The following is an 18,833-nucleotide window of genomic DNA, read 5'->3' on the forward strand; positions in this document are numbered from 1 at the left end:
CTGAAAATAAAAAAAAGAGAGGGAAAAAAAAACCAAAACCAAACACAAATAGGCATTCTTCTGATATTCTTTGCTTTAAGCCAAGATCTATCTGACATCACTAATGATATCTTGGGTGCCATGGCCTCTTCTAAAACCAATTTGAACTTCTGGTATTTCTCTATTTACTGTTCTAGCGATTTTTAAAAATAATCCTTAACAATATTTTGCTTGCGTGTGATATAAATGCAATTGTTTTATAATTTCTGCAATTCTATGGACAAACTTTCTTGGGAATAGGAATAAATATGGATCTCTTCCAGTGATTCAGTTGTCCTCTAAATTTCCTGACATAGACTGACTGGTAAGCATAAACAGGGCTGCATCTGTCTCTTAAACCATGTCAATTGCTATCCCATTGATCCCTAGGGTTTTATTATTTTCCCAAAGGTGTCACTGCATCTTGAACTTCTTTTTTCATTACCATTGGCTGTTGATCATATGATACTTCCTGAACTATTTCAGTGTTGACCAATTCTTTTTTTTCTTTTAAAAATATTTTATTGAATGCAAAGTTTATATAGCAAATTGAGTTCCCATTTAACAGTTTCCCCACATCTTTTTTTTCAGCCTCTGAATTTTTTTAAAATTTCCATTCATTCATTGTTGCACACTTTCCTACCTCACCAACCTTCCCAGTTTGCTTTTCTCTTTGACAAGTAAAAAAAAAACCAAACAAACAAACAAACAACAAACCAACTCTTTGTTATACAACTTCCCACCCCAGTCCACTCCACTATATACATTTCATTCTGGACTCTTGTCATGACAAAAATACCTAATCATATATTCCTCCTAAACAGTGCTTTCCCTCATCTGTTTCAATGTAGTATATATTATTTTTCCCCTCTTGGTTTCACCCCAACTCTGATGTCAGTCCCACTTTACAACTCTGGCACTATGCAGTATTTTTCCTTTTGTGACCGAGATATTTAACTCAGCATAATGTCCTCCAGGGTCACCTATTTTGTATTATATTTCATGAGTTCCTTGTTTTTCAGTGCAGCATAGTTTTCCATTGTGTGACTATACCAACGCTTCTCTATCCATTCATTTGTTGATGGGCAGTTGGGTTGTTTTCAACTCTTTGCTATTGTAAACAAAGCCACAATAAACGTGGATGAACATCTATCTGCTTGGGTGGCAGTTATGGTTTCTTTAGTGTATATTCCCAGTAGTGGAAGTGCTGGGTCAAATGGTATTTCTATTTCCAACCTTTTGAGAAAGCGCCATACTGCTTTCCACAGTGGTTGCAACATTTTACACTTCCACCAACAGTGAGTAAAAATTTCCGTTTCTCCACAACCTTGTCAGCATTTGTTCTTTGCTGATCTGTTAAATTTTGCTATTCTTAGTGGGGTGAGATGATATCACATAGCTGTCTTGATTTGTATCTCTCTTAGAGTTAGGGATTGTAAACATTTCTTCATGTGTTTGTTGTCCACCTGAATGTCTTCTTTGGTGAAGTGTTTCTTCATATCCTGTGCCCATTTTGCGATGAGTTGTTTCCTTTTATCTTGTAGTGATCGAGTATTTTATAAATTCTAGATACAAGTCTCTTATCAGATATTTCATTGTTGTTGTTGTTATTGTTATTGTTATTGTTGTTGTTATTATTGTTATTGTTGTTGTTGTTGTTAAGGTCCGTCGAGTCGTAGATAACTCATAGCAAACCTATGAAGAAAAGACCTGAACGCTTGTATAAATTTCATTATTTCTCCATGTTCATAGAGTTTCCAGGGGCAAGCCACTTCGGAAGTGGATGCCACTCCTGCTTCCAAGTTTGTCTTAATCGGGAAGTTCCACCAAACACTGTCCACCATAGGTAACCATTATCACATTTGGCACATCATAGTCACAGTGTTCAGGATCACAACAACTACGAGTTGCCTCTGTACAGCAATGCACAGACCAATGCTTAGAAGAATGTCTGACAAAAAAAAAATAATTTAAACCAGGTCCAGGAACAGTAGGCCCGAGGGCCCTAAAGGATTTTTAAATAGGAGGCCGAATCACATCATCTCACTCCCCGTAGCAAATCAACATTCCACCCTAATGCTCACCAGTCACAGCCAACAAGCTTCTGTAGAACCGGTGCCTGCAGATGACTTTCAAACTGGATTCCAGAACCATACTGCCAACCAAAAGGATTTTTAAATAGGAGGCCAAATCACATCGTTTCGCTCCCCTTGGTGAATCAGCATTCCACCCTAACACCAGTCCTAGCCAACAAACTTCTGTAATACCCAGCTGCTGCAGATTACTTTCAAAGATACATCATTACCAAATATTTTTTCCCAGTCTTTGGCTTCCTTTTTTACCCTGTTGGAGAACTTTTTGGATGTGCAAAGGGATTTTATTCTTAGAAGGTGCCATTCATCAAATTTACCCTCTCCTGGCTGTAGAATTCTCAGGATGCTTGGAAGATTGTTTCTGTTGTGGATTATAGCTTCTAGAGTTCTTACAAGCTTTTAGCTAATGAAGTTATAGTCCTTGGTTTTAGTCCTAAGTTCTTTTTTTTGTTTTGTTTTGTTTTTTTGTTTTTTCGTTTGTTTTTTTTTAGTCCTAGGTTCTTGATCCACATTGAGTTGGGTTTTGTGTATGGAGTGAGGTGTGCATCTTGTTTGAGGATTTGTACAGAAAATTTTCCAATTTTGCCAACACCATTTGTTGAAAAGGCTGTCATGTCCCCACTTAGCTGATTTCATCTCCTTGTCAAAAATCAGTTGACCATAAGTAGATGAGCTGATTTCTGGGTTATCAATTCTATTTCATTGATCTATGTGTCTGTCATTGTACCAGTACCACGCTGTATTGACAACCACAGCAGTGCAGCAGGATTTAAAATAGGCGAGTGAGATGTCTCCTACCTTGTTTCTCATTTTAAGGACTGCTTTGCTTATTCGGGCTCTCTTTCCATTCCAGATGAAATTAGAGATTGCCTTTTCCATCTCATCGAAGAATGGAATTGGTATTTGTATTGGGATTGCATTGTATGTGTAAATTGCCTTTGGTAGTATTGTCATTTTCACAATATTAAGTCTACCTATGCATGAGCAAGGTATATTCTTCCATTTCTCCAGGTCTCTTTTTGTTTTCTATAGTAATGTTTTGCAATTTTCCTTTGTGCTTCTGGTTAGGTTTACTCCCAAGTATTTAATCTTCTGATTAGCTATTATGAAGGGTATTAATTTTTTTAGCTCCAGCTATTTATTCTCTTTGTCACTGTAGAGAAATCCAACTGATTTTTGTATGTTGATCTTGTATCCTACCACTTTGCTGAATTGGTCAACTATGTCCATTAGTTTGCATGCTGAGTCATTAGGGTTTTCCAAGTATACTATCATATCATCTGCACAGAGAGATAATTTTACCTCCTCTTTGCCAATTTAGATACCTCTTATTTCCTTCTCTTGTCTTATTGCTATCACGAAGACTTCCAACACAATATTAAATAGGAGAGGTGATAGTAGACATCCTTGCTTAGTTCCTGTTCTCAAAGGGAATACCTTAAATCTCTTTCCATTGAGAACAATGTTGCATATGTACTTTTTACTATGTTGAAGAAATTGCCCTGTAATCCTATTTTGTTGAGTGTTTTAGTCAGGAAAGAGTGTTGGATTTTGTCAAAGATCATTTCTGAATCAATTGATAGGATCATGTGGTTCTTGTTCTTTGCTTTGTTTATATGATGAACTACATTGATTATTTTTCTTATGTTGAACCATCCTTGCATACCTGTTGTGAATCCCACTTGGTCATGGTGAATTATTTTCTTTATGTATCATTGGATTCTTTGGCCAAGATTTTATTCAGGATTTTGGCATCTATGTTCATGAGAGATATTGGCCTGTAGTTTTCTATTTTTGTGCTGTCTTAACCTGGCTTTGGTACCAAGGATATGTTTGCTTCATAGAATGATTCTTGGTTTTTCACTAGCTAAACTAATAAAAGAAAGAAAAGACACAAATAATACAAATAAGATATAAGATGGGCAACATCACAGCAGAACCAACTAAAAAAAAAAAGGCTAACATTGGAATATTATGAAAAACTATACTCCCAAAAACCACTGGAACAATACATCAGCAGAGAACTGCCAGAAGTCCAGGCTGGGTTCAGAAGGGGTCGTGGTACTAGTGATACTAGCCGATGTTAGATGGATCTTAGCTGAAAGCAGAGAATACCAGAAGAATGTCTATCTGTGTTTCATTGATTATGGAAAGGCATTTGACTGTGTGGATCATAACAAACTGTGGCTGACTCTGAGAAGAATGGGAATCCCAGAACATTTAATAGTGCTAATGCGAAACCTATACTTGGACCAAGAGGCAGTAGTCAGAACAGAGCAGGGCAACACTGAATGGTTCAAAATTGGGAAGGGTGTGCGCCAGGGATGTGTCCTATCTCCATACCTTTTCAACCTGTATGCAGAGCAGATTATCCGAGAGGCTGGGCTCTGTGAGGAGACACGTGGCGTTAGGATTGGTGGAAGATCTATCAACAATCTGCGTTATGCAGATAACACAACCCTGCTCGCTGAAACTGAGGAGGACCTCATGCACTTACGCCAGAGGGTCAAGGACTGCAGCCTTCAGTATGGACTGAGGCTCAATGTCAAGAAGACAAATATTCTCACCACTGGACCAATTGGTAGCATCAGGATGGATGGCGAAGAGATTGAGATTGTTCACAGCTTCAGTTTGCTCGGCTGCACAGTCAACACTCTTGGCACCAGCAGACAGAAAATAAAAAAACGTATTGCGATGGGAAAGTCTGCTATTAGGGAACTCTCCAGGGTACTCAAGGGCAACGGTGTCTCTTTGGAGACAAAGGTGTTCCTGATACAGGCCATGGTCTTTGCAATCACTTGTTATGCATCAGAGAGCTGAACAATGACTAGGGAGGACAGAAGGAGAATTGACGCCTTTGAGCTGTGGTGCTGGAGAAGAGTATTGAATGTACCATGGATTGCCAAGAAAACGAGATTCATCCTAGAGAGGGTTAAACCGGGCTTGCCTCCTTGGAGGCAAAGATTCTGGGTCTTCGTCTGACATACTTTGGACATGTTGCAAGGAGAGACAGGTCTTTGGAGAGGGACATCATGCTGGGTAGAGTAGAGGGACAGCGCAGGAGGGGAAGACCCTCCGTGAGGTGGATCGATTCCGTGACTGGGGTAATCAGGATGGGTGTATCAGTGCCAATGCGATTGGCACAGGATAGAGCAGGGTTTAAGGCTGCTGTACATAGGGTTGCTATGAGTCGCAAACAACTCGACGGCACATAAAAACAACAACAGTGGTTTTTAAATTTTATTGACATTTTCAAAGGAACAACTCTAGTTTTGTTGATGGTTTCAATTGTTTTTTTGTTTTCTATGTCATTTATTTCTGCTCTAATTTTTATAATTTCAATTTTTTTAGAGGGTGTCGGGTTTTCTTGTTATTCTTTTTCAATTTTTTGGAGATGTTGGGTTAGAGAGTCATTGGTGATTTTTTCATGCCTTTTAATGTGTTTGCTTATTGTTATAAATTGACCTGTGACTACTGCTTTGGCTGTTTTCCAGAGGTTTTAGTAGGTGGTGTTTTCATTGTCATTTGTTTCAAGAAACTTTGATTTCATTTTTTTTATTTCTTGTAGCACCCGCTCATGTTCAAGCAAGGTATTGTTCCACTTCCAAATGTATGGTTTTTTTCCTCCTTTGTCCTTTTGGTTTTAATTTCTAATTTTGTAGCATTGTGGTCTGAGAAGATGCTTTGTATTATTTCTATGTTTTTAAATTTATTGATGCTTTCCTTGTGACCTAAAATGTGATTTGTTCTGGAGAATGTTCCATGCACATTGGAGAAGAAGGTATACTGTGCTTTTTGGGTTGCATTAGTCTATAAATATCTATGAAGTCAAGTTGGTTTATTGTGTGGTTTAATTCTTCGTTATCTTTGTTGAGTTTCTTTCTGGGTTTTCTCTTTTCTTGAGAGTGGTGTATTGAAGTTTCCAAGTACCATAGTTAGTAGTATTGTCTATTTCCTTTTTCAGTTTTGTTAATTTTTGATTTATATATTTTCCAGATCTTTCCTTTGGTGCATAGATATTTATTATTTTTATGTCCTCTTGTTCTATCGACCCTTTAGCATTATGTAGTGACCTTCTTTGTTCTTTGTGATGATTTTTGCATTGAAATTTATTTTATCAGAGATTAATATCTCTACTCCTGCTTTTTTCTGGTTACCATTTTCTTGGTATATTTTTTCCCCACCCTTTTACTTTTTAATCTTTTTTATCATCATTTTTCAGGTGTGTCTCTTGTAGACAACATATTGATGGATTTTGGTTTTTTTGTCCAGTCTGCTACTCTTTTTCTCTTCAGCGGTGCATTTAAACAATTCATGTTCAGTGATTATTGAGACATACAATAAGCTTTAAAATTATTAAAATTTTAAACAAAAATTTAAAAAGTGGTTTGATCCCAGAGAGTTCATACAGAAAGGGGTTATGTGGGCATTCGGCATTCACATGGGGGGAGATGCAGGTGAGAAAAATCAACAGCCTGAAATTCTGATCCCTGCTGCTCCCATCCTTAGGGGACCTGATGGGCACACTTTGGGTTCAGGTGCTCGCAGGTGGTGGGCAGGATGATGCAGGCAAGCTCCTGCGCCACACAGGATGGCCAGCAAACAACACAGACAGAGCTGCTGCTCCACCAACACCAGACAACAGCGTGGAGTGGGCCCACCACAAGGCAGCCAGGCGGTGACACAGAAAGTTCCTTCCAATGGCAATACCAGCATGCAAGAGCTGCAAGGGACATCAAGAGAAGTTTTGGCAACAAAGAAGGTAGAATGTCCAGGAGATTCCATCAATAGCTTCCAATTCTCAGTGTCTGGACAATCAAAATTGTGTTCTTTGAAAGAGATTGGCCTTGTGCAACACAGCCCTAGGCCCTGGGTGGTGTCTGTCCCCTAGACCTGTGGAGCTTGGTCAGGTGTCTCAGAGTAGTGTGTGGGTCCCACAGATTAGTCCGAGTGGGGCTTCCAGGTGGCTTTCTCTTCATAAGACTCCCCAAACTCATTCACCCTGCTCTTATCCATGGGATAAAGCCACCTGTGGTACAGGTTCCCCAGGAACACCACTTCCTCCCAGAAGCAGGCCAGAAGGTGTGCGGTGAGCATGGTGATGATGAAGACAAAGACATTGTCAAAGAAGGTGTTGAAAGCTTTGCAGATAAAGGTCTTCCAGCGTAAGTGAGCCACTGAATTCATCTTGTAGTTCACAAAGAGCAGTGGCAGCATAAAGAGGAAGCCGAAGGCATAGACTCTGTTGATGAAGCTGTTGATTAACCAGGAGTATCAACTTCTGTACTTGATGTTCAGGAGTGAGTAAATGGTTCCGCCAATGAAGAGAGGGTAAAGTAGGTACAACAAGTACTTCATGGCCTGAGTGTCGTACTCCTCAGTTATTCTTTCTGACTCACTATAAGTGCCAAACTGAAGATCAGGTAGGCGGCGTCTCCAGACAACAGTCATTTTCAATGGTTTTTTCACTTTCTACAATTCAATGGCCGCAGGGTTCAGCACCAGCAGGTTCCTCTGCTCATCCAGTAGGGAGAGGAGGATGACCATAGTGCTGAAGCAGAGCCAGAGCACTGCATTGGTGGACATTCCAACCATGCTCTTCTTTTCTTCCTGAAGATTATGTAATTTTTTAATGCCAGGAAATCAAAAAAGAGATGAAATGCTGCAATGAAGAAGGTCAGAGCTAAGAAATACAAGTTGGTGTCTACAAAGATTCCTTTCACTTCATCAGCATCTTTCTCTGAAAACCAGAACTGCTGAAGCAAGTACAAGTCATCCTGTATGTGGATCCAGAAGTGCAGCCTCCCCAACGAGATCTTGTCATAGTCCACAGTGAGCAAGCGGTTAATGACCATCAAGTTCTTCACGCGATTGCTCAGCTGATTGATGAACAGGATGGGGAGGTAATGGACAGTTTTCCCTAACTGGATCATCTTCATGTACTGAAGCACACCAGTGGGCAGATAGGTCTCGTCAAAAACAAAGTCATCCACCATCACATTTAGCATGTCAGCCTTGGCTGCAAGTAAGAAATTAGCTCATCCAAGGCACTCGTCTGCTTCTTTTCAGCTTTGATTTGCTGTATGTCAGACTTCCCAGTCAGGAGGGTGACCTCTTCAGGCTTGGGGACCATGTAGGTGATGAGAGGACTGATGAGGCATCCCAGAGTGATGGAGGAAAATGTAGGCATACAGGGTCCCATTGTTTCTCATCGTCTTTGGTACAGAAACATAAATTATCCTTTCAAATCGGGACTCCCCGTCAAAGTCCTCCACATTCAACGCCAAGTCCACGTTGTTCTAAGCACCAAGATTGGATGCTCAGCTGCAGCTTCAACTTCCGGGCCAGGTAGGGCTGGATGCAGTAGCCATCCTGGGTGCATGAGTGGGTGTAGACAATGCCATATATGAGCCAGCAGGTGTGCACCACGTAGACCACAAACATACCCACAAACAGGACCAGACTCATGAAGGAGCTGCAGCTGCTCCACATGGCACCACCGCTCCCCACCTAGCCAAGGGATATGCCAACCCCGGTCCATCCCCCTGCCACAGAGCCCCTGCTTGCTGGGTACCCTGGCGGATCTCCAGCCTTCGCCACTCACGCAAAGGCCGTTGCATGCCACCACCAGCACTGCAGGAGAATGAGCAGGTGACACGCCATCACTGGTGGGTCAGCCTCCATGCTGGCAGCCAATGGCCACTCTCCAGCCAATTCTTTTTGTAAGGTGGTTCTCTGTATTACTTCCATTTTCTTCTGTTATTTTCTTATTTAAATATTTTTTATTTTATATTAGCTTAATTTCAAAGTTCCTATACATTCTTTTTTGCACAGGATCTTTCCCTCCCTCTACCCATTAAAACGTGTGACCTATCATTTCTCAAGCCCCCCCATCAACCTCACACATTTGCTTACTCCCCCCCGTATTCTACAGTAATGTTCTTTTATGGTATTTGAGCTTATGGGACTAAGTTAGTTCACTTAGCATAATGATATCCAGTCCCTCCCAATTTAGACAGTGATTTACAAAATCATTTCACCTGTGAGCTGTGTATTACTCCATCATGTGAATGTACCATAATTTCTCAGACCATTCCATTGTAGTTGGACATTTGGGCAGTTTCAATGTTCTTGCAATGGTGAATAACGATGCAAGTCACAATTTGTGCCTCAGTCCTAATTTTCTCAGGGTATAAGCCATGCAATGGAATAGCTAGGTAATACAGAATTTCTGAGGAAATGCCAAACTGCCTTCCAGAGTGGTTTTACCATTTTTCAATCCCACCAACAATACATAAGGTTTCCTATTTCGCTAAATCCTCTCCAACATTTATTGCTTATTGTCCTGTTAAACTTTGCCAATGCTACTGGAGTGGGATGGTATCTAGTTGTATTTTTATTTGCATCTCTCTAATTGCCAGTGCTTTGGAGCATTTCTTCATATGTCTGTTGGCCATCTGAGTATCTTTTTCTGTGAACATTCTTTCCATGTCTTTTGCCCATTTTGCAATTGTGTGATCAGTTTTTTTCATGTGGAGGCCCTGTAGGATTCTGCAAACATTTGATATGAGAACCTTGTCTGAAATGGTATTGCCAAATGTGGACTTTTTTCCCCCCAGTCAGTAGGTTTTCCTTTCACTCTGTTGGAAAATGTTTTTGATGCACAGAGATTTAATCTTTAGAAGGCCCCATTCATCAATTCTATCCACTCCAGAATGTGTATTTCTGGCTGTATTTGCCAGTCTATTTATACCATAAACTAGGCTGTTTAAGCTTAATCCAAATTTGTCTCTTAAGAATTTTATGGTTTTGGGCTTTACTCCCAGGTCTCGTATCCACATTGAGTTGATTTTTATGTATGGTGTGATATGTGAATCCTGTTTCAACTTTCTGCAGATAGCAGTCCAGGTTTGCCAGCACCATTTGAAGAGGTTGTCATTTCCCTATTTGATAGGTCTCAATTCTGGTCCATTGGTCTATATACCTGTCATTGTACCAGTACCATGCAGTTTTGGTTACTACCACTGTATAGTAATTTTGAGGTCAGGGAGTATTATGCATTCCACTTCATTTTTGTTTTTCAAAATCGCTTTGCTTTTTCAGAGACTCTTTTCTCTTCAAATAAACTTGAAAATTTGCCTTTTGATCTCCTTGAAAAAAATAATTTAATATCTGTATTGGGATTGTGCAACCACTATAATACTATAACTATCCTCTTTGTTTAGTATTTATAGTTTTCAAAATCCTTTTATTTAGGAAGGAGATGGCCCATCCTGATTCCTAATCTTTCTTAATCAGAGAGATCCATCAAAACTCATCCACAGTGGGAAATATTTTTTTTACCATGCAACAAAACTTTTATTAACATTTTGAACAGATTCAGCGATTACTGAAACTGGTAATTTCTAAACTTAAACTGAGAGAAAAGGCTATAGTGCAGAGTAATGCCATCATTGGGCACTTTAACAGCCGCCCCTCAGACGAAGGACAAGGTGCAGAGTTGACTCTTTCTGGATGTTGTAGTCAGAAAGAGTGCGGCCATCTTCCAGCTGCTTGCCTGCAAAGATGAGCCTCTGCTGGTCGGGTGGGATGCCCTCTTTATCCTGGATCTTGGCCTTCACATTCTCGATGGTATCGCTGGGCTCCACCTCCAGAGTGATGGTCTTGCCAGTGAGGGTCTTTACAAAGATTTGCATTTTGACCTGCTGGCTATTTGTGAAGTTACGCGAAACAAGTTGGACAGCGACTCACAAGAGAGACCAGTCAGCTGTGCTAGCCACTTCTGAAATCTTTTTTAAATTTGACACACCAGTGGCAAAGATTTCAGTATCACAGTAACCTCAGTATAGCAAACTGATAGACAAGTGCTGCACCACTTAAAACAACATTCTTTCCAAACACAATCAATACCAAGCCTGGGGGCCACAGACTTAAGGGACTCAGCCCTGAGGGCCCAACTAACTTTTAAGTACAAAAGCCTGCCCACTAGATCCTGTTTGCCTACACAAGAGGCTCCCCCCCAAAGCTGATTGTTAATGAGATCAGATACAGTTAATCCGCTTACACTTGATTGTTAACACAATTAGAAATACCCAAACAGTTTACTCCCACCTTTCAAGTAAATCACAAACACTTACCCACCAGGATCCAAATACACCAAGCCTTTTGTTCCTTCACAGGTAGGACCAGACTTTTAAATACAAAGGCCCACCCACCAGATACTGTTTGTCTACACAAGAGACTTCCTACCCAAACTGATTGTAAACAAGATCAGATACAGTTAATCTGCTTACACTTGATTGCTAACACAATTAGAAATGCCCAAACAGTTTATTTCCAGCTTTAAAGTAAATAAAATACAACCACCAGCTTTCAAGTAAATAAAAAACAACCACCAGGATCCAACTACGCCAAACTAAAGACTCACTTACAGGTAGGACCAGGTAGGAGAAGCTAGATTCTGTGAAGAAGAATGTGGCATCAGGGTTGGAAAGAGACTCATCAATAATCTATGTTATGCAGATAACACAATCTTACTTACTGAAAGTGAAGAGGACTGGAAGCACTTGTTGCAGAAGATATGGATTGCGTTTCAATATCAAGAAAACAAAGATTCTTACCACTGGACCAATAGTCAGTGTCATGAATGATGGAGAGGAGATTGAAACTGTCAACAGCTTCATCTTGCTTGGATCCACAATTAAGCCCCTTGGGACCAGCAGTCAGGAAATAAAAAGACACATTGCATTGGGGAAATCTGCAGTTAGGGACCTTTCCAAATTATTGAGGAATAAAGATGTCAGTTTGAGGACTAAAATGTGTCTGATTCAGGCCACAGTCTTTCCAATTACTGACTATGCATCTGAGACCTGAGCAATGAATAAGGGTAACAGAAAAAGAATTAACACTTTTGAGCTGTGGTGTTGGAGAAGAGCACTGAACATCCCATGGATGGGAAAGAGAACAAACAGATACGTCTTGGAGAGGGTGCAGCTGGAGCGCTTCTTGGAGGAAAGAATTACTTAGTTTTTACATAGGAGAGGAAGACCCTCAATCAGGTAGATTGACAGAGTGACTGCTGCAATGGGCTATTGTGTGTCAAGAAGTGTGATGATGGTGCAGGGCAGGACTGAGTTCAGATCTTTTGTTCATGAGGTTGCTATGGGTTGTACTTGACAGCACCTAACAACAACATTGGGATTGTATTGAACACATATATTGCTTTGAATAGCATTGTCATTTTGACAATATTGAGTCTTCCTATCCATGAGCAGGGCATATTTTTTTTTTATTTACTTAGGTCTTTTATCGTGTCTTGTATAGTTTGTTTTTGTTTTTATTTTTGTTTTTGTTTTGCATAGGTCATTTATCTTCCATCTTCTTTTGATGTTTCCTGGCTTATTCGAGATTTTGCGTAAAGCATCTCTAATCATTTCAGCTATTCGTTTTACAATTCTTTCAGCTTAAGAAATGCAGAGTGAGTTTTAACTTTTTATTCTGCAATTCTAGGTCTCTGTTTCTTCAGTTATAATAATTTGTTTTGTCTTCCAGAGCTGCGCTTTAAAATCTTCTGTTCACCTCATATACTTCAACATCTCTTCTCTTTCTTTTTGCTTCTTGACACTGTCATGTAATTTTCAGGGTGTCTTCAGACATTTATTTTGGGGTTTTTTCTTCTACCTCTATCTTTGTAGACTTTTTGCCCTCATCATGGATGATATCCTAAACATCAGTCCAAAACTCATCTGGTCTTCTGATGATGACATTAAATGCTTTAAATCTGTTTATTCTTAAGATGATTTTGAAATTCAGGTGGGATAGACCAAAAATAATATTTGGATACTTGTGGGCTAGTTTTAATTTTCTTCAGCCTCAACTTATTCCAGCCTCATGAGTAATTGGTGATCTGTTCCACAGTCAGCACCTCGCCTGGTTTTGATTGTTGATATTGTGCTTCTCCAAAGATTCCTTCCACAGAGGCACTCAATTTGATTCCTATGCAGTCCATCCAGTGAGGTCCATGTATAAAGTTGCCATTTGTATGTTTTAATAAATGTATTTGTGAAGAATGAATCAAATGGACAAAATTTGATCATTTTATATCCAGTCGCATTTTTATCACCCTTGCTTCTTGTTTCTAACTTTTGTATTCTAGCTACTAATTATCATTCTTACATCTTGATTGTATGTTTGGCAATTTCAGACTGAAAAACAACAAAAATCTCAATTTTTCCCCCTTTTTTGTTTTAGCTGTTGCTGCATATATTTGAATAACAGTCATAATAGTTTCCTTTAAATTTCTGGAAGCCAAGATTATCATTCATGTGTGATTTTCATTTTACTCTCTGTCCTTGTTGGAGAGGAACTAATTTCCCAGTCTATGATGGGCTTTGGGTTTTTTTTTTATCCATTCTGATACTCTTTTTCTCTTGATTGGTGCATTTAGTACATTCACATTAAGTATTATTATTGACAGGCCAGGTTTTATCATTGCCATTTTGCTGTGCTTCTTTTTTTGTTGTTTCTTGTTACTATAGTCCATCCACTTTCCTTTGTTGTCTCTGTGTGAAGGACTTCCTCTAAAAATTCCTGTAGATTTAGTCTTGTTTTTCCAAATTCCTTAAGTTCTTTCTTTTCTGTGAAGTATGTGATTTCTCCTTCATATTAGATGGAGAGCTTTGCTAGGTACAGGATCCTGGGTTGGCAATTGTTTTCTTTCCACTTTCTACATATGCCATTCCATTGTCGTCTTGCTTGCATGGTTTCTGCTGAAAAGTCAGAACTTAATCTAATGGCTTTTCTTTTGTAGGTGACTCTCTGCTTTCCTTGTGCTGCTTTCCGTATACTATTCTTATCTTTTATTTTGGAGAATATGACTAAGATATGTCTTTATATTTCCCCTTTTGAATTTAGTCTATATGGTGTTTGCTGGGCTTCCTGAATGTAGATTTCCTCATTCTTCATAATGCCTGGAAGTTTTCTTCTAGTACCTCTTTTACAATTTTCTCACTGATTTTCCTATCCATCTAATATTTTGGAATTCCAACCATAAATATGTTGTTCCTTTTTATTTCATCCCATATAATTCTACTATTTTCTTCATTTTCTTTATGTCTCATCTCTGATTTTTCTTCTACTATGTTTCTGTTCAGGTTCTTGTCTTTCAGTTCACTGACTAACTGCTCCATCTCATCTGTTTTAGTTTTTATCTTTCAAGCATGTTGGACACTTCTGTCATTTAAATCTTAATATTCGGGATTGCATTTTGATTCCTTTCTGTTATTTCTAGTACTGTATTCACAGTGACTTCTCTATCTTGTGATAATTTTAAGTGCTTGTATTTCTTTATCTGTAATTTAAATTCTTCCCTTTTTTCATTTTCTTCCTTATTTGTGCAAATTCCTCCTTATCAAAATATTTTTTTCTGGTCCATATCTCTGGAGTGTTTACTTTCTCAGTGGTTTCCACTTTTCTTACATCATTTGTACTTTTGTAGCTGTTCAAATGCCTCCATATCAACATATATCATCTGCCTTCTTGACTCTGAGGTATCCATGGTTTCTCTAATATTCTCTGCTTTTTTTTGGAAAAGGCATATTTGTTTTTCTACAGTGGTTGAAGCTGCATGCTGCTTTCTTGACATTATGTGAAGTTTTTCTCTATAAGTATTAGGTCATGTCTATTGTACCTTTGAAAGTTGGTGGTGGTTATTGCCTTTATAATGTTACTAATTTGTTGCCAAGTTAAAATGTTCAGTCTATAGAATGACCTGCTCACTCTACTATAAGTCCTTTCTGGGAAAATTTGTCTTTCCTAAAGTCCTTGAAACAGGAGGTGAAGTGACGAGACTGAATACTGCACTACAGTGCTGAGAAGCCAAAGCAAAGGGACGAAATCAAGAAATTAAAGAGCTGAACAGAAGATTTCAAAGGGCAGCGTGGGAAGACAAAGTAATGTATTATAATGAAATGTGCAAGAAGCTGTAGTCAGAAAATCAAAGGGGCCAAACTCAGCATTTCTTAAGATGAAGGAATTGAAGATCAAATTCAAGCCTTGAGTTGCAATACTTAAGGATGCTTTTGGCAGAATTTTAAATGATCCAGGAAGCATTATAAGAAGATTGAAGGAGTATACAGAGTCACAGTACCTAAAGTAACTGGCTGACACAGAAGAATTTCATGAAACAACATATGAGCAAAAGCCTGTAGTGATGAAGGAAGAAGTTCAAGCTGCTCAAAAGAAATTGGAAAAAAAAAACACAACAACAACAAAACACAAAATGAAGGCCCCAGGAATTGATGGCAATACCAATCAACATATTTCAACAAAGAAATGCCGCCTGCATGTGCTTACTACGTTGTGCCAAGAAATCTAAAGGACAATCACCTGACCAACTGACTGGAAGAGAGATATATTTGTTCTCATCACAAAGAAAGGTGAGCCAACAGAATGCAAAGATTATTGAACAATATCATTCAGATTCTGCTGAAAATTATCCAAAAATGACTGGAGCAGTATATCAACAGAGAACTGCAGGCTGGGTATAGAAGATGTCGTGGTACTAAGGATGTTATAGCTAGTGTTAGATGGATCTTGGCTGAAAGCAGAGAGTGCCAGAAGAATGTCTATCTGCGTTTCATTGACTATACAAAGGTATTTGACTGTATGGATCACAACAAACTGTGGCTGACTCTGAGAAGAATGGGAATCCCAGAATATTTGATTGAGCTTATGTGAAACCTTTACTTGGACCAGGAGGCAGTGATCAAAACAGAGCAAGGAGACACTGCATGTTTCAAAATTGGGAAGTGTATGTCAGGTATGTATCCTGTCTCCATACCTTTTTAATCTATATGAAGGACAGATCAGCTGGGAAGCAGGGCTGTATGAGGAGGAATGTGGCATCAGGATTGGAGGAAGACTTATCAACAACCTTCCTTATGCAGATGACACAACCCTGCTTGCTGGAATTGAGGAGGACCTGAAGTGCTTGTTGTAGAAGGTCAAGCATTGTAGCCTTCAATATGGATTTAAGCTCAGCATCAAGAAAACAAAGATTCTCACGACTGGGCCAATTGGCAGCATTATGATGGATAGTGAAGAACTGAGATTGTTAACAGCTTTAGTTCACTTGGCTCCACAATCAACGCTCTTGGTACCAGCAGCCAAGAAATCAAGAGATGAACTGCATTGGGAAAGGCAGCTGTCAGGGACCTCTCCAGAGTACCGAAGAGCAACGAGGTCAGTTTGGAGACTAAGGTGCACCTGATCCATGTTATAATCTTCACAATTGCTTGATATGCATCAGAAAGCTAGACAATGATAAGGGATGACAGAAAGAGAATTGATGCCTTTTAGATGGGGTACTGCAGAAGAGTGTTGACTATACCATGGACTGGTAGGAGAACAAACAGGTTCATCCTGGAATGGGTGAAAGCAGGCTGCTCCTTGGAGGCAAGGATTCTGAGGCTTTGTCTGACATACTTTGGGCATGTTCCAAGGAGGAATGAGTCCTTGGATAGGGACATCATTCTTGGAAGTGTAGAGGGACAGAGAAAGAGAGGAAGACCCTCAATGAGATGGGTTGATTCAATGACTGGGGCAACGAGGGTAGGTACATCAGAGAAAGTAAAGTTCGCACAGGATAGAGCAGGTTTCAGGGCTATTGTTCATAGGGTCTCTATGAGTTGCAAGCAATTCGATGACACATAACAACAACAAAGTCCTTGAGGTTCCCTCTGTTCTGCACTGCAACCTTGTAGGAATCTCTCCCTGAAGTAGTGCCCTGGCACCAACTCCACAGGCCTTTTACATGTACAAAGTGGCTGAGTGGTGTGAGACCAGATGCTCTACTCAAGCAATTTCTCATGCACCTTTTCTCCTGGAGCTTAATGTCTTCTTTTGTCTCTGGAGTGGCACAAGATTAGAGATCAGGGCTTCCAGTTCAAGCTGCTTGTATGCAGAGGGTCTCAAATCAGCACTCTCTCTGTGTGTGTTACAAAAATTCTTTCCTCTGCTTCACGTTCTGTATACTAAAGTCTCTTGTCCTTTTTGGCCCCTGGGATGGCCCCACAGCTGCGGAGACAAATATCCCCAGATGGAGGGACCTATAACCCCAAGGATGCCTCAGTCCCATCTCTCGACAAGCAATGGAGAGTGCTCACTCTCAGCACAGCGCCTCACTTCCCTCACCTTTTCTCCTGCAGCGTACTGTCCTCCTTTGTCTCGAGTGTGGTGGGAGCTCAGGACCACCAGCTCAGGCAGTTTGTAGGCCGAGGCTCTCAGATCAGCCCTCTGTCTCTGTAAGCTAAGGAAATTATTTCCTCTGCTTGAAATTCTGTATACTAAAGTCTCTTGTCCTGTTTGGCCCCTGGGATGGCTCCACAGCCACAGAAGATGGACCCCCAGATGGAGGTACCTACAACCCCAGGGGCGCCTCAGTCCTATCTCCGCACAAGCAATGGAGAGCGCTCACTCTCAGCACAGAGCCTTACCTTTTCTCCTGAAGCTTAGTGTCCTCCTCCTTAGTGTCCTCTCTAGTGTGGCAGGAGATCAGGACTGTCAGCTCAGAAGCTTGTATGCAGAGGCTCTCAGGTCAGCCCTCTGTTGCTCAGAGCTAAGAAAATTTTTTCCTGTACTTAAAGTTCTATATACTAAAGTCGTATGTCCTGTTTGGCCCCTGGGATGGCCCCACAGCCACGGAGGCAAGGACTCCCAGATGTAGGGATCTATAAACCCAGGGATGCCTCAGTTTAGTCTCCATCAATTTGCTTTTCTCTATTTTTATCTCTAGTGAAATAGAAGGCATGACAGGTCATAGTCTAAAGGAACTCTCCTTATATGTAATTAGGGTGGTGGTGCTGTTAGAGAGGGTTGATACCACCCTTATTCCTTGGCAGTAGGAAATAACTTCACATTGCATAATTATACACTTATATTTTAGGGGGACACAATTAGTTCATGACAAAAATAAAATTACTAAGAAATAGTTAAAATATTGACTGAATCAAGAAATGAAATTAGAACAGAATTAGACAAATGAAGAGGTGAACTATAAATGGACTTGACACAACATTGCCATCTTTAAATTTGTTTGCATACAATCTTTGTATGTCTATATTATATTTCTTTAATACACATTGCGATTTATACAATCCTTGACTTTTCTACAATCATTCATGTACATTTTATACAATCATTTCTTTACACTGTGTTTTAGTAATTATTTACTATCTATAACAACATAGTAATTTTTAATTTTTGTAAAAAGATTTTTGATTCACACAGGAACTAGAGACTGAAAATGCTCCTGTGGTTTACTTATGACAAGTAGTGAATGTCTTGTTTCTTTCCCATACCCTCCTGGAGATCATTGGAGTGACTTTCTCCTGTTACCACCCAACAAGAAGCCACAGTGTTCCCTTGGACCATGCACTAGCTCTGCTTGAAGTCAGGCTTATACCATTGTGCACTGGCTGTAAGCACAACTACACATTCTGAGACATACTTCCTATCTGCTGGTGCCAGGGAAATGTGCTATACCTGGAAAAAAGAAGTGTCTAGTCTGCAGACAGCTTAGAGAGTGATAATAACATCCTCTCTAACTGTGGTCCTTGATACTATCATCTATGTTATCTTCTCCTGGTTGTAGCTTTTCCAGGATACTGGGAAGACTGTTTATGTTGTGGATTAGGACTTCTAGTGTTGTTCCTAGCTTTTCTG

At 39.8% G+C, this 18,833-nt stretch overlaps 1 protein-coding gene and 1 pseudogene across 1 annotated transcript; both read right to left on the minus strand.

Annotated features, from left to right (window-relative positions):
* Positions 1 to 7,052: 7,052 nt before the first annotated feature.
* Positions 7,053 to 8,603, minus strand: LOC102867896 (annotated as a pseudogene).
* Positions 8,604 to 10,573: 1,970 nt separating this feature from the next.
* Positions 10,574 to 10,807, minus strand: LOC102868300 (polyubiquitin-B-like). Its single transcript, XM_006895957.1, has one exon. It carries the CDS (start codon positions 10,805 to 10,807, stop codon positions 10,574 to 10,576), a length of 234 nt encoding a protein of 77 aa, XP_006896019.1.
* Between the last annotated feature and the right edge of the window lie 8,026 nt (positions 10,808 to 18,833).

This window comes from Elephantulus edwardii, unplaced genomic scaffold, assembly GCF_000299155.1.
Source record: "Elephantulus edwardii isolate Elephantulus edwardi_28Jun2011 unplaced genomic scaffold, EleEdw1.0 scaffold00178, whole genome shotgun sequence".
NCBI classification, from domain to species: Eukaryota; Metazoa; Chordata; class Mammalia; order Macroscelidea; family Macroscelididae; genus Elephantulus; species Elephantulus edwardii.